This window comes from Danio rerio, chromosome 13, assembly GCF_049306965.1.
Source record: "Danio rerio strain Tuebingen ecotype United States chromosome 13, GRCz12tu, whole genome shotgun sequence".
Classification (NCBI taxonomy): domain Eukaryota; kingdom Metazoa; phylum Chordata; class Actinopteri; order Cypriniformes; family Danionidae; genus Danio; species Danio rerio.
The window spans coordinates 44,013,919-44,030,759 of record NC_133188.1 but is presented as its reverse complement, the minus strand read 5'-3'; the positions used below and the strand labels follow the sequence as shown (position 1 = coordinate 44,030,759).

General features: G+C 35.5%; 2 protein-coding genes across 19 annotated transcripts in view; one reads left to right on the top strand and one right to left on the bottom strand.

Moving 5' to 3' along the window:
- Positions 1-16,841, bottom strand: part of hpse2 (heparanase 2) — a 200,682-nt gene that overhangs the window by 158,823 nt on the left and 25,018 nt on the right. For 7 of the 14 annotated variants that reach the window (XR_012388878.1, XR_011006025.2, XR_012388877.1 and 4 more), the window contains exons 1-3: positions 10,279-10,561; positions 7,427-7,581; positions 5,589-5,750 (exon numbers count right to left, since the gene is read on the bottom strand). The exons of 1 other annotated variant lie outside the window; for it this stretch is intronic. Coding sequence is in view for 5 of the 13 variants with exons in the window: in XM_009307537.5 (XP_009305812.2) it covers positions 5,589-5,750; positions 7,427-7,581; positions 10,279-10,529 (568 nt within the window). In the remaining 8 variants the exon portion in view is untranslated. Of the gene's footprint in view, positions 1-5,588; positions 5,751-7,426; positions 7,582-9,512; positions 9,598-10,278; positions 10,562-12,383; positions 12,498-16,841 lie in introns of those variants that run through there. 6 more of the 14 variants (XM_073920267.1, XM_073920268.1, XM_073920270.1 and 3 more) reach the window with 3 other exon arrangements.
- The window catches only part of cnnm1 (cyclin and CBS domain divalent metal cation transport mediator 1), a 42,103-nt gene continuing 38,688 nt past the window's right edge, over positions 13,427-16,841 (top strand). For 2 of the 5 annotated variants that reach the window (XM_073919647.1, XM_021480604.3), the window contains exon 1: positions 13,427-16,514. In XM_073919647.1, coding sequence (XP_073775748.1) covers positions 15,080-16,514 — 1,435 coding nt within the window. In that variant the 5' untranslated portion in view covers positions 13,427-15,079. 5 annotated transcript variants of the gene reach the window in all.

The window sequence follows — 16,841 nt, the reverse complement described above, 5'->3', positions numbered from 1 at the left end:
CATTGTGCTGCATATCAGTTGACACTTCACTCAATGAATGCGAAAGAAAGACTTTTCCAGGAACGGGACACAACCAAAGCGCGCATAAGTCATTTAAAGTGGTGCACTGCGGATATTTATCATATCTAATATGTTTGCTTGTACTGAATGATATACACATCTGCGGTGGGGTTATGAATTCTGATATTCATCAGTCCATCAGCATTGGAAACTAACATCCTGATGAAATCTAGGGTTATAATGTCCAAAAACATTAAATGCAATCTTCCATCAGTCTTTCAAGGTGAATCACAGGACATTATTGGTCAATTTAATAATGAGAGTGAGTGATATTTCACAAACATTCAGGTTCACTAATGTTCATGTTTTAAATCCCCAACCCCCAAGTATGCAATTTGTGCAAATAATTTATTGCTTACTTAATGATTGTATTTCAATTTCTAGGTAATTTCAGCATTAGATATCTTCAGTTTTGATGTTTATTATATATAAATTAAAAAAGAAATGTCTGCTTTATTTCACTAAACATCTATACATATCAATTAATTAATGCATGTAAATTTATTCACATCAGGTTATTCATTCATTCATTCTGTTTCTTTCGGCTTAGTCCCTTTATTAATCAGGGGTCACCACAAATTAATGATCCACCAACTTATCCAGCATATGTTTTACACAACGGATGCCTTTCCAGCCGCAACCCATCACTGGGAAACACCCATACACACTCACATTCACACACATACACTACGGCCAATTTAGTTTATTCAATTCACCTAAAGCACATGTGTTTGGGCAGCGGGGGAAACCGGAGCACCCAGAGGACACCAACACCAACACAGGAAAAACATGCAAACTACACACAGAAATGTTAACTTGCCCAGCTGGGAATCAAACCAGCCACCTTTCTGCTGTGAGGTGACAGTGCTAACCACTGATCCAAGGTGCCGCCAGGTTATTCATAAACATATTACTGATTTTGCAAATACACTCACATTGTGGACTGATTTTCATACAAAAAAAATTAGTTTTGCTTTATCCAATATCCAAAACCATAGCTTAAATAGTTAAAAAGAATTAATTTTGGGAACTGTAGAAAAAGAAATATTAAAAATTAAATAAGGGTACAGCTAAGTTATTAGCTAGCATTATATAAGAAAATATAAAGCACACATACAAGGAAAAAAAAAACTTAAATATACTTTAGAGACCGAAAATTTGCAATTCTATGCAGTTGATTATATTTATATGATATTACATAATAATTATATCTTGTAATAATTTAAAAGAAATGATATCTTTATAACAGAATGCTTTGCATTAAGGCTGCACAATATTTTGGAAAAAACTGATATTGCAATATTTTAACTTTCTGTGATAAATAATATGAAAAGAGTTAGTTTGAATAGCACTGTTTGATGGTTTGCTATGGATTCTAACCGTATTCAGCTACTGAAATTAAATGATAATAAAGCAAATAATTTTTTTTCTTACTTGGCTTAGTCCAAATATCAAAAAATTCTTGCATCAAGTAAAATATTGTCTTGTTTTCAACTTTTCTTTAAACATTTAATGTTTTTCCTTAAAACAAACAAAACTATCTGTCAGTGGGCCAAGTAAAATAAACTTGCTTTCGCTTTAAAAATGAAGACATTTAGACTACAAACAACACAAAAACTCACTTTTTTTTTTTTTTTTTTTTTTTGCATACATGATTTATTCTGCAAAAATACAATAACAAAATAAATTCTGGTCAACTTTAATTCAGACTCAACATTGCATATCTTGCGATGAGACTATTGCGGATGCGCACATTATCGCAATATATCCATGTTAAAACGATAGATTCTGCAGCCCTACTTTAAATAGACTAAACTGCTAAATATTTGTATTTCTACATCTCCTAATAAAATGTCTTGGTAAATTATATTGAAATAGCCGTGATTGAAAATGTGCAGTTTTATGGGGGAAAACAAATCCAACGAAGTTGTGTGTGAATGATCTTCTAAAAAGTTCAATGTACAACGCTGCATTCATTTAAATATCACCAACAATATAAAACTGTTTCTAAAATGTGTTTTTGGAAATGTTGATCATTGAAACCATAGAAATATAGGGCAATGCAAATTATAAGGCAATACAAATTGCTATTATTAATTATTATTATTAAGTGTTAATATTATTGTGTATTTTAGTGTATTATTGTGATTATTACTATTATAAGTATACATTTACAGAGTGCATGTATAGCAATCTTATTTTATCCTTTTTTTCTGATAACACTTTACAATGAGCTTCCATTAGTTTATGTTAGATATGTATTTACTAACACAAACCAACATCTTTTTTATATAGCCCTTTTACAATGTAGATTATGTCAAAGCAGCTTAACATAGAAGTTCTAGTAAATTGAAACTGTCAGTCCAGTTTTCAGAGTTGAAGTTCAGATAAGTTCAGTTCAGTGCGATTTACTTTTCACTGCTGAAAGTCCAAACACTGAAGAGCAAATCCATCGATTACAGTATGTACTCATATTTGTCAGCATTAGTTAGCATAGAAAATAAAGTTGTTCATTGATAGCTCATGTTAACTCACACAGTGCATTAACGAAAGTTAATAAGCACAACTAGGGATTTCAGTAATACATTAGTAAATAGTGAATTATGATTAATATATAGTATACATGTATTATTCATTCTTACTTCATGCTACTAAATACAATAAAAAAATGAAACCTAATTGTGAAATGTGATTATTTTTTAAATGTACTCTTTTAAATGCAATGACAACACAATGACAATGTCAGAAAAGAGCAAGCTTAAACAACATGCTTTCATTGTAAAAGCAGCATGAAAGTGTAGCAATTTGAGAGCTTGAATCGCCCTGACCTAGACTTGTCTCAGATGGTTTGCTTTAACTAAACCGGACTAAACTGTAGCGAGTGTAGAGGTGAAAACTAGTATGACCTTGGTGCTTGTCTCACCATGGTTTGTTTTAACTGGCAGGGGGCTTTCGCGCCTATTACTGATAGCTGTAATGAGAAAGGGTCAAAAGAGCCGACCTGTGCCGAGTAGAAATAGATGGGGCAGGGCATCTTACTGCAATTCCCCTGCCACCTGCCAGCGACTGCACAGGGGGCGTCCTGATTGCTAACAGACCCGTCGGTGCCGTACACCCAGGTGTCTTCATTCTCACCAATCAGTCATGCACACGACAGGCTTTTTGCTACAGCACACATGCTGAGATCCATGGAGAAAAAGATTCCTTTGCTAAGTGTGTTTAGTCCTAATTCCTCTCACAGCCGCCCTGTCAAATGCAGATGTGCTTAAAGAGATGTTTGGAAAATAAGAGTGAAAGTCAGAGAAGTGCTTTTCTTTTGAATCTGGCATGAAAACAATATTCGATATGAATGAACAACATTCAGGGCCTACTTGACGCCAAGAGCAGTTCAGAAATTCTCATCCGAGCTTGTATATCAATATTAATAAGAGCAGCTTGACCCGCGTTGGAACTCGCACGGTGCCTGACGTAAAATTTAGTGCAATCTTTCCACAGTAAATCAGCTTAAGGCAAACAGTCTTTCTCTGGTTGACAGTACCTGATAGGGATTTGAGTTTACGTTGAGATTACTTCAGTGATTGTAATAATAAAACAATTGAGTTGATGCTACAAAAAAAAGCAGTCTGTCAAGGAAAACCCCAAATATGTCCCTTAATTCCCGTTCCTTGCAGTGCTGGTTTGGAATTCAATTATAAACAGCATTAGGGCTGTACACTTTTTGATCTGCCTTATTCAACACTCTTTGAATGCTGCATTATCTCGCCAATGGAACTTGTGTGATCTGTTAAACAGTTCACATTGCTTCTGTTTCAAGCCTTTATGTGTGCTTGATAAAATATTGAGATGTATTAAGCAATATGGATGATTAGGAGCCACTTAAGAGTTGTTGCTAGGTTGTATTTTATTAACATCTACCCAAATTACCCAATAAATTGTATTTTTAAAGTGTCTACCACTACCCTAAACCCAATCGTCATAGTAATGTAAAAACATTAGTTGTACTGAGAGTTATATATGTTGTTTATTAAATTACCCAATTATTTTTTTTACTGTCTACCCATACCTTAAACCGATATATATATATATATATATATATATATATATATATATATATATATATATATATATRTGTGTGTGTGTGTGTGTGTGTGTGTGTGTGTGCGTGCGTGCGTGCGTGCGTGCGTGCGTGTGTGTCAATTTGATATTTAGTATACTTGTTCAAGTTCACTAAAGCAGTACTAAAAATTTATTTAAGGGTATTTTTAATGTATAACTTCTACAAACTTATAATGCATATGAATTGGATATAACCTCTCCAATCCAGTTCTATGAATCTGAGAACCCCATCATACACACACTTATTAATGATTCCTATATGTCTTCCTCGTGATGAACAGAAGGCAAAATCTGATGTGTAGTGGGGAAAAATAAAAGAACATGTTCATCAGACACATGCAGGATTTGAACCGGGTTTATGATCTATCACGCTAAATGAGCTTTATGAGCTACACCACTCACTCTACTATCTGCTGCACTCTTTATTTATGTTGTCTCTCTACTAAGCATTAAGCTGGCCCAATACATTATGGCACCGGAGGAGGGTTTAATAACCCAGAGTAAAAAGCATCGCTAACAATTTTTCAACATTACAAAAGTGCAATGTTTTTCAATCATCAGTAAAAACTGGGTTTAGAACGACAATGGTGCAACAGTGGTTTTCTGCAACAGAAATCAGCAGAAAGCCTTAATGCAGCTACACACTTGCAGGATCCAAACAAAATATCACACCACGAGCCAACCAAAACAGCCTTTTACAACACATTTATTTAGTGATTTGCACTCATAAATATGCACACATATACACTATTAACCTTATTCCAACTCCAGCAAAAACTGCTGTTCCTCTTAGAACTGCTCAACTAGGCTTTTTAAAAAGTGTCATTATCTGAAATCATTGTCAGCTGTTTAGCCTTTTGTATACATCATCATTCAGTTTCATTTTATCCTTGATCTGAAAATTTCAGTACTACAAAGGTATTTGACAAGTCAAATGAGTCAAATGAGATTTCTGCCTTTCAAACAAATATATCTCCTAAAATGATCTGAGCATTTAGGACAATGTCTGTATGAAATCTGAAATTGGACACTGGATTTACAAACAGGCACAGCACAGCTGTTGAAAGTGATCAATAAAACCATCTGGTTTGGTTAATTGTGCACTGGACCATCCTGTCTCTTTTCATTTTAAACCTGCATTTGTTCACTGCATTTGTTGACATATATTGCCATGAACATCAGTGAGACAAAACTCAACATTCAGACAAGCTTAAGCAAAATAAAACTGAAGCATAAACACCCAAGACAAAAAAAAAAAAAAAAAAAAAGATTCCATCATCTAGTAAAGTAAAAACTATAGGGGACTCTAATACTTCATAATTTTCACTCTGTGCACTATCCAACGCATTTATTAAAAACCTGCATAAAAAATAACCACTCTATCAGCTGAGCGTGTCGTTGTAATCTCCTACCTGTTAATGTGACATCGCTGTAGATGTTGGAAAGCTGTTCTTTCAGCAAGACCTGCTGCATCTGAGCTGCTTTCTCCCGCTGTAGTTCCAGCATCATGTCTGGGTGGCTGGCCAGCTTGCAGCCCTTTTGTTTGTCCAGAGCGAAGTCACTGCGCACTATGTCTGCATGGAAACCGCGAGAATGTTTTCAGAGTTATTTGTGTGTATCTGCCCATCAAGAGGAAAAACTAACCACTAAAAGAACTAATGTAATCATGCATGTGGTTTGGATTGTGGACATGTTTACTAGAAACTCAAAATATAGTTCTTCCTGTTCTGTGTTTATTGATTTTAAAAAGCCTGCGGAATTAAAAAGGCTTTTTTAACATTGCAGTGCTCAGCATAATTGAGTACAGCCCATTGTGACAATGAATATTTTTATCCATTTCTCAGTGAATATAGGCAACGTATTTTGGTAAATTTAAACAAAACAGATTTATTAAACATATATTTATTCAAATAATATTTTAGTCACCAAACATATTTAGAAATTGAAAGATAATACAATTAAACTGAAGCAAAATATTGCAAAAAAAAATTACAACCTAAACAATTTCACCTAAACTTACTTTTTTTTTTTTTTTTTTGGCTTCCCTTGATTTTTCCTTATTTTTAAATTTGTATTTAATATTTTTCTATAACATATACATTTGGGTGTACTAGTTTTTGGACCATTATCGCAAGTTATTTTGTTAGATAAGCTCCAGATTTGGCTTAAGTATTGACTAATCTAATGTATATGCAGAAATATAATATTGTAAAGTTTCCCATTTTGAAAATGAATATTTTTATCAATTTCTTAGTGAATATAGGCAGGAGCAGATTTAACCAAGAAGCAAGGTAAGTGGCCGCTTAGAGTCCGAGGGCATCTGGGGGCCCCCAATAAATATCTAAAAGTATAAATTATACTTATAATCTATAAATATAACATTGTTTTATCTCATATTTTGTATGAGAGTCAAACAAATAAAATTATTACTTAATTAAATATGATTTAATATACAATAAAATATATTATTATTATAATAACGTAATGTTATGTAATAATAATATTACGAAAAAATATCCACCACCCAGAAGATTGAGTGAAAAAAATATATATAAAAAACAGCTAAATAAATTTTTAAAAATTATAAAACTGTAAAGGACGCATTTCAGGACTTTGGGCATCATGGCTGAAGTTCCTTAAGCCCCTAAATCACTAAATCCGCCTCTGAGTATAGGCAATGTATTTTGGTGCATTAAAACAAAACAGATTTATTAAACAGATTCATTAAAATAATATTTTAGTCACCAAACATATTTAGAAAATAAAAGACAATACAATTAAATTCAAGCAAAATATTGCAAAGAAAATTACAACTTACAAAATTTCAACTAAAATTTTCAAATTTATTTATTTTATTTTATTTTTTTGCTTCTCTTGAATATTCCTCTTTTCTAAATTTGTATTTAATATTTTTTATAACATATACATTTGGGTGTATTTGTTTTTGAACCGTTATCACATTTATTTTGTTAGATAATTCCAGATTCAGTACTGACTAATCTAATGTATGCACAAATATAATATTGTATACCTTCCAATTAAAACTATGAATTTAAAAGATAGATTTGTGAGGGATGTATATATGCTGAGCACTGTAAATAAATAAATAAATTCATCAATATTTATTCAGATATATTTAAGGTTTAAGCATACACTTGTGTAAATAGTTTTTTCCCCACATCAACTTTTCTAAAGTTATGAGATGAAAACAACTTTTTTAAATCAAGAAAATGAGCAAATTAGACCCTACCATCTTCATAGTTTTTGAGGTAATAGTCTGGTCCAGGCCCTCTAAACTTTGCTAGATTCTTCAGGTTATGAAACTGGAGAAAGTCAGTCCGTTTGCCCCCAAACCTCAAATAAGCTGGAGAGAGTCCCCGTGCCAGAGTGACTAAACGCTTGGAGCTGTGGATACAGAAAGATGTAGATTACAGATCCAAAGGATACATAATATTGACTAAGAAACAATCAACAGTGAATATACTGCACTGTGGAAAGTAAAAACGACAACTTAATTACAGCTTATACCTAATATGACTTATTTCTGGATTTTTTAATTTTGATTCAGTGATATAAAAATACATTTTTACATAATGACACATGTACAACACTAAACAAGATTAAATGTTGTTCATATAATTCCTAAGATGAGCTTTCAATGATTTACACTGTTAGAGGAAAGTATGAAAATAAGCTAAACAAATTCTGAATTTTTTTTTAAGGTTTATAACCTGGATATGCTTTATGTAGCTATGATGCATGTCTTGTTTTATCATATTTGATGTATTATTTTAACAGTCGGTGGTTCATTCTGTAGCGGAGACCTCTGAAATAGAGACCAAGTCGTACACTGTAAATATAATACGATCAATAGTCATGACAGCATATGTTTTTAGTTTATTGTCACTTATTAAACTTAGTTAATCATGTTTTAACTTATACAATTAAGTTATGCAAGCAGTTTTAAGTTGGTTTAACATAATATAAGTTCAATGGACTCCTAAGGTTAATTTGATTCAGCTTAAAAATTAAGGCAACCAGGATTTTTTACAGCCTAAGTAAAATTAATAAATGGAATTCAACGGTCTGTAATGCCGACAAGAGGCCAACACATGATTTTCACAATACAACAAATAATATCTCATTTTATATATTTTATTAATAACATTTTCCATCAGTTTGTGTCGTGATCTGAGTGTCAGGATTGAACTTTTATGATGTTCATGAGATCTGGTGTAATGTGCTAGGTTTCAGTCAGGCCGCAGTGGTGAAATCAGCAGCAGATTATTTCACACGGAGCTGCAGCCTGTGTTTGCTACACTCTCGTTTCTACCTAATTAAATAAATACCAGCTTCTTTTTTTAGTGCTTTCCTAAATAATGATGTATAATAAGGTACCAGTTGTAAAAAGTGAAGCTGTAAAAGGTGCACATAAAAGTAGGCCTATAAATTGCGCAAACGTTCCCCTTTGAGCGTGGAGAAGGCTCTTCTCGACAACAGCTTAAATAATATTAGAATGAAATTAAAATAAATTGAAATGAAATCATAAAAGCTGACTACATCAAGTGTTTATTTTATTTTGTATTAAAAACAGCAAAATAATAACTGCAACAAACTATCGTGAAGTCTGTGTTGTGGTCGGTGGGCTGAAACTGATTTTAAGAACACATAAAACTGGAGCAAGAAGAGGAAACATTTTGCTGGTGCCACTCCAGTAATGTTAGTCAGATCAAGCATGAATAATGAAAGTTATTTCATGGACAAATTACTGTAAAATTAATAATAAAGCTATAAAATAAAATAAAATAATAAACATTAGTGCAACGCACGCCATAATACATAATAATAGCGACAACAATTGCAGTATTTTTAAATAGAAACACTTGAACATTTGCCTAAACGCCTAAACATTGTTACAATTACTGTTACCATTATGAAAACCGTATGCATGTGCATATCATTAGCTGAACAATAAAAACATCCCTATAAGGCATTAAAATCTATTGCACGGATCTTCTAGCCAAATTCTAGCCAAGTAGAAAACATAACCTATTGTTTTGTCCTTTTTAGTCAAATCCCGCTTTTGAGTCCTACGTTTCTTTACATAGGAACGAAGGACACAAAAAGTAAAACCCAAACAAGCATTACGTGTTATACTGTACACGAGAGAAAACTAACATTATGCCACGACAGCAGTATATGTGGGCCACTTATTAAATTTAACTTACTTGTTCCAATTACTCATTCTGACTAATAACAAACAATATTTGATAATACTTCGGGAGTAAACACTATATCGAATATCAAACTTGATCGGGGTAATAAAATACACTTACATGTTGTTTCTCCGTAGGTTTTTTGTTTTGTTTGTCTTTTTTCTCTGGGGGCTGGGACACTCATGTTCACTTCCAGGTCAAGCCCTGGTGCGCAAATTAACAACCATTCAAATATGCGTGTATGTTCAGGGTTCTCGCTCTAATATATAAAGTCATATTCACGCGCCGAATGCAAATTTATCATAGACAAAGCTCATCATACAATACTGTTTCATCTGGGTTTACAGTTTTACGCAGTGCGCGTAAACGTGATAATTTCTGATTTACGCGTACAATTTTTTCCAAAATCCTATTCGCGTGATACAAAACTACTAATACTCTGCATTTTCAAAATGTAAAGAAAGCCATAACAGTTTTATATGAACAAAGAGTGTAATTAAATTTGATGTTTATCAGTAGGGGGAAAGGCTAATAAAAGACCTAAAATAAAGGGCTGTGTTTTCAAGTAGGCGGATTAGCTAGTTAAATATAAAAATGTGCATTTTGAATGTTTCATTGATAATATGAAGTTGTGCTCCCGTTGGAAAGTCGAGTTTCAGCCTGCTTGTAACATGAAAGATGGTTTCTAGCTCCTCATTATCAGGTCCAGCTTGACCAGTTGATGTTGCTAATCCAATATGATCTAGCTTGAATCGGCTTCGCAAAGCTACCATTCCCAAAACACACATACTCTTCATTTGCTTCTCCAGCATGCGATTCTACGGTGCTTCCTAAATCTAAACAAACACATCAGCATCACCAGAATGCAATTGTAAAGCTGTCATACCTTAAGAAGTCCAGCCAACCATCCTTTATAATAGACGGATCCAACTGCAATGAGAGGAAGTTGTCATTCAAAACTTTGACCGGGCTCCGAGTATTAACGTCCAGTAAAATCAAGGTCCTTTCCAGAAAGCTCTGTCTCTTTCCCCCAGACACTGGTCTTCTGTAGGTAACGGCGGAGGAAATGAGAGACTGGAGTATCAGTGCCAACCACAGTGACGAGCCGAACACTGGGCAGAAAAACTGCCTGGGCATCTTCTGTCCTCAAGCACCGGGCGGAGCGCAGTGAGGGAGATCCAGCGGAGATCTCCTTATAAAAGCTGTTAAATAAGCACCTGAAGTGTGGTTTTATGCCCCTCCTCAAGCAAAGGATCGCTATAGTGTCTCTTTCAGCCCCCCTGTATTCAGCTGTTTTGGAGTTAGCTGGAGTAAACTCACGCCCCAGGGCCAGCCTCCATCACACTGCTGCCCCTGCACCGCCCTCTGTAGTAACGCTACGGCTCTTAAAGGTAAGATGACTCTTATTTTACGCAAGCTTCTTTTTGAGGGGTGGGTGGGGGTCTGCACAAAAAATATTAAATAAATTACAGCGAACAGAAAACTCATGTTTTTCAGTGCTTCAGCTAAATATCCTCTTTTTGTTTATAAAGTTGGTCAAGGTTAAGTCCATGGATTAAAGTCTGCTGTTTGCGTTTTTCTAACACCAGCTGTTATATATAAAACACAATTTGTGTAATTTAAAATACTTTTTCAATAGAAAAGGTATGCGTTATTAATCATAAAGTTCCAAGTGTTTAAATTGGTACTAAAGGTAGTGGATCATGTTAGTTCATCAAATAGTTTTACAGTGAACATCTCTACTTTCTTTACAATTCTACTAAACCATTCAATGGATGTTAAATATCCATAAAAATATGAATGGCCATAAACAATGTTTTTTTTAGAAGTGCCATCAGCCTTATAATTTAAAAATGTAATAACGAAAACTACTACATAACTTTTCTCAAATCGCCCACAAAGAACAACCAGTAACTGACCATACGTTTTCTTATTAATAAAGCAATATTGAACAATATAATTATTAAGCATTTTATAATAACATTATAACACAATTATTCAAAATAAATATTTACATTATAGGCTAATTATTTAATTGTCGCTACCCTCGAACAACAGTACTTTGTGCAGCCTATGCTGCAGTGAATGCATGTCACATCTTTTTAATACGCTCATATTTAAAGAATTTAAAGTTTACTATACTTTATGATTTGACAACTTGCGCAGATTGATATAAAACATGCTTTGTGTTTTTCGTCTCCTGCTGACCTATTTAAAAGTTGATATTGTCTAATGATCTACTGCGCATTTAAACGAGTACAGTTAATCTCAGTGTAAATATGACTTTTTCTTGACGTGAATACTAAGAATTATTGAGAAGTAGCTTATCACTATCTATTCATACTTTAATGTTTTCTTATAAATCACTAAGGGCGGCGAAAATAAAACCAAACTGAAGAAAAAAAATGCATCATAACTTGACAATAAAAACAATTACTTTTTTATGGGGGAAATTAACTTTTTTTCGCGAATAAAAAACCCTCTATAAAAATTCAATAATAACATTATGTACATCTGATTATAACATTAATTTTCACGATTTCTCCATGGAATAATATTCAGCCTAATTATCCACGTCGGAAACATTGGTTTAGCTATTTAAACTGTATATATTTATTTGTAGCTGAAAATAAAACATTGAAATATTCGTTTACAAAGACGCCAACGCGAACTGGATTTGCTTTTTTCAATAAAGAACTTGCAGGTAAACCAGTCAACTAAATAAAAAATTGCAACATAAATACGGAGACTATGTTTGTCCTTTCATCTTGCTTTGTTTTTTCTCACGGATTAGTTTAGCTAAATGTTAATATCAAATGCGAAACACACGAGTAAAAAAAAACATCTTCAATCATCTTCAGAGGTGCATATCTTTTGGCATGACAAACCAACCGGCCGACATAATCTCCACTGATGATTGACATCATGCTTTTAATAATCCTGAGACGTTAGCAGAACGATTAAAAAATATAATATTTGTAATACTGTCACCTGATTGCCAGACAGTTGTCTAATAAAGGCAACCATGGTATTCTTCCTTCTGTAACCGAGATATCTGGCCTATAATCCCGGGCGCCCTGTGACAGTCCACTTACTGTCCGCTCTCTGCAGAGAAGGAGAGTAAAACAAAACAGAAAGAAAATAAGACTCTCCGCTGTTTTTACAGTATATTTCTTGGCAGCAAACCAGACAGAGCGCCTCTCTTTAACCTCGGATTTATGACAAGATTTATCAAGTTTTATATGAGAAATCTTTTGAAGTGTATTTTTTTGCTTTCTAAAACTAGAAACTCACCGTTTCAGAGATTACAGGGAGTAAATGCATCAAATATAAATAACAATCAGGAATATGCGGTCATCTTTTTTAGTTTTATGCGAATACGGAGAAAACACAGGCTATAAAATAGTTCAGACAAAATGAACATCTGTTGCTTCTTTTAGACTTAAAACACAATTCAAGAATAAAACATTAGAATAAATCTTTAAACTATAAAAACTACACGGACAGAATTGTATGAATTGTTACACCGACAAGAATATTCTTTAAATATTAATTAAAATAGGTTCGTTCTTCTTCTAAATTTACATGCATTTTAGTATGACTTAAAATAAGAAAGAAAAAAAGTTTGACTTGCCAAAAAAGTGAGGTTCAAAAGTTTTTAAGATTTCTTTACGCAAATATTAATTAGGCTATTGAAAAATAAAACTATACTATATTTAAGGATGATAAATTCATAAAGTTTTATGCTTTTTACGGCAATATAATTACAGTTTGTTCATAAATATTCACACTAAATTAAAATAAAAAATTATAAACCAGGTTAACAAATATTTTACGTTTTAGTTTTTGACCTCTAAATATCCAGTTTAAAGCTGAAGTTTATTATTAAAAGTCTTATGATATATATATATATTTTGCAGAAGAAATTCAGCGCGCTTATTAAAAGAGTAATGACATTCCCTTAAAGGAAACTTCATTGAATTACTCAAAAAATCCATCAAGTTTTTTCCATTATTGTTGTTATTATTATATTCTACTTTACTCTTACATGTCACATGATATTTGTTTTATTTTTTTCCTTCTCTTCACTAAACAATAAAAATACACAGTTGTAGGTAGTAAACCCATCCGAACACTGCACTCCCACTGTTTCAAATAGAGCCCTGAAGGACGTGCAACATTTCAGCTAAATGGACCATCAATATCTTATTAGTTAAAAGTTTCCTGAGCCTGCAAACTGTCCTGTGAGCCCTCCGGTCAGACCCCCGACAAGGTCAAGGCTGAACATACGGTCCCTCTGAAGAGAGAGTTAAAGGGAGAGAGAAAGGGGAAAACGCCACATATTTGTCTGTGATTTACGAGGTGGAAGCGAGTGATGCTGAGCAGACGAAAGTGGTTAGCGCGCACAGCCAAACATCTACAAATTCTTCTTTTTCTTACAGCTTTACCTTACTCGCGCAGCCGTTCAGAATGGTGTTCATACTGTAAATAGCATCTGAGGCACTGGCTGTCTGCTTCAGGCCTGGATCCAAACACTCACTGGATTAAAATAAGTGTTTACGAGACCACGGCTTATTGTTTCACCCTGCTTTTGGCGGAGGAACTTTTCAGACATTTCGAAATGATCTAACAAACCCCCAACAGAACGAATTACTTGCTTTTGGGAACGAAAAATTGCTGGGAATGCAAATGAGTGAACACTGTGTAATAAAATATGATTTTTATTAGATCAATTACTTTTACCAACGCGATAAGACCGGGTCACATTGATTGTTCGCTGTGAGCTTATATGTTTTTGCATGTGTAAATATGAAATATGAATAGCATTTTTATGTACAAACGCAAGCCTATACTAAAACTTAACAGATATTTCTTCATAAGGTTGTATATGTTGTTCTTATAGGCCTATTTTGCAAAAATATATCCTACTACTTACAAGTTTTATTTTATCCGTCAAATGACGTAATAATTGTGAACATATCTAGTATATAGGCTAGCTTAATATAGAAGTCTCTTGAAGTCTAGAAGTCGATTAAAATTGTAATAGAGTGCCACCTTGTGGTGAATACTCCTTAAATTCTGCATCAAGGCTGAGATTTTTGCTTTTAATCTGATTAGAATAAATACAATAAACTAATTCTCTAACTCGCATATAATGCTTTTTTGGACAATAATTTTAAAACATCTATACATTTGAAATGTAGGCCTAATTACAAAATAAATTCTGACATGCAATAGAGTGCATTATATAATACAATAAGTTAAATATGGCAGATATCTTCAATCTTGTGTTGCTGGTTAATATCACAATCGGAATAGCCATATTAAGCCACAGAGGCTTCCCATGGAGCCAACCCAACACAAAAGAGAAAAACTGTCTGAGCCTTTTAATATTCTTTACCAGACAATAAACAGTTAGAGTAGGTAAATGTATTTTAAGAAAGGTTTGTTTATATATACGTCCAAGAGGCTTACAGTAGCTACATTATATCATCATCTCTGTCTGTGCAGTGCATCAACATTTCCTGTTACAGTATCGCAGCCCCGCAAAGCGCCATGACGTCACTGCGGTGTCATTTTTATTTACACGAGACTCCAGCTGTTACGTTGACTCGGCAAACAGAGTGGATGAGAGTGTGTGTGTGTGTCCGTGGGTGTGTGTCATTGCCACGTGATCCAGCTCGCCAATGTCCTTTTACAACCCACTCAGCATCATGGCTGCGGATGCTGCGGATGCTCTCCTCCCGCACCGCATCCCCGGACCATGCCTGCTGCCCCTGCTGCTCCTGCTCGCCTCCAATCTCCCTTCACTGAGCCACGGACTGCTGGGCTTCCGACCGGAGGACACGGGAAGAGATCTGTCCGTGCAGGACGGGGTGCTAAAGGCCACCGAAGGGACGCGGTTCATGTTACGCGTGTACTATGCAGCATCCCCGCAGAGGATCAACCGGACCGTCAGCAGCGCAGCCGCACCGTGGATCGCCTTCATCGAAGAACCGGAGCCGGGCAGAGAGGGGCAGGTGCACCCCAAACGCAACTTATGCGTGGAGGAGAGCGCCAGGAGCTCGGATATTGAGCTTCTTGGGTCGTTCAAGTCAGCCTCAAGCCAAAACTCTATACTGGTGGAGCTTCTCGCCAAAGAACTCCGGAGAGGAGAGAACATTAAGTATTACTCCATGTGCGCCTTTGACGGGATCAAATGGGAGCATTACCGGACACGCGACTTCTGGCTGGCGGTGGTGGAGCGGCCGCCGCATACGGACGGGTGGCTGCAGGCGGGTCTCTCAGTGCTGTTGCTCGCGCTGTCCGCGCTTTTCAGCGGGCTGGTTATCAGCATGCTCGCGCTGGACCCGGTGGAGCTCAAAGTGCTGCAGAACAGCGGCACGGACAAGGAGCAGAAGTACGCGCATAAGATCGAATCAGTGCGCAAGCATGGCAACTATGTCCTGTGCACCTTGGTGCTGTGCAATGTGCTCACTAACACTTTCTTGGTGGTCTGGATGTGCCAGATCCTAGGAGTGACGCCCGTTTCTACTGCGGCGTGCACTTTTCTCATCTTCTTCATCGGAGAGATCCTGCCGCACTCTGTCGCATCCAGGCACGGCTTGGCAATCGCCTCCAAAACCGTGTGGCTGACCAAGATGCTGATGCTGCTGACTTTCCCCATCACCTATCCCATCAGCAAGCTCCTAGACAACATGCTGCACCAGGAAATCAGCAACTTCTACACGCGTGAGAAGTTACTGGCTATGCTGAGAGTCACTGACCCGTATCATGACCTGGTGAAAGAGGAGCTGAACATCATCCAGGGAGCTCTGGAGCTCAGGAGCAAAACGGTGGAAGATGTGCTGACCCCTCTCAATGACTGCTTCATGCTGGCCTCGGACGCCATCCTGGACTTTTACACCATGTCGGACGTGATGCAGAGCGGATACACTCGCATTCCAGTGTTTGAGAACGAAAGATCCAATATTGTTGATATTCTGTTCGTCAAAGATCTGGCTTTTGTTGACCCAGATGACTGCACGCCGTTAAAAACCATCACTCAGTTCTACAAGCACCCGCTGCACTGTGTGTTTAATGACACCAAACTGGATGCAATGCTGGAGCAGTTTAAGAAAGGTAAGATGCTTGTACTCCAGCTATGTAAAGCTATGCAGTCTGAAGAAAAAAAGTAAAGTCGGTGTGAAATACTATGAATTACTCACCCTCAATTAAAGAGATAGTAAGTATGAATGGGTAACACTTTATTTTGATGGTCCATTTGAGTATTAGTAGACTGCTTAATATTTGTTGATACTGCTGCTAAACAGACATTTTACTGACTATAAGAAACTTTGCAAGCACATGTCAACTTACACTAACCCTAACCCCATCCCCAACCTAACAGTCTGCTTATCTAATGAGAATTAGTTGGCAAGTAGATACAATGTAACTTAAATTTAACAA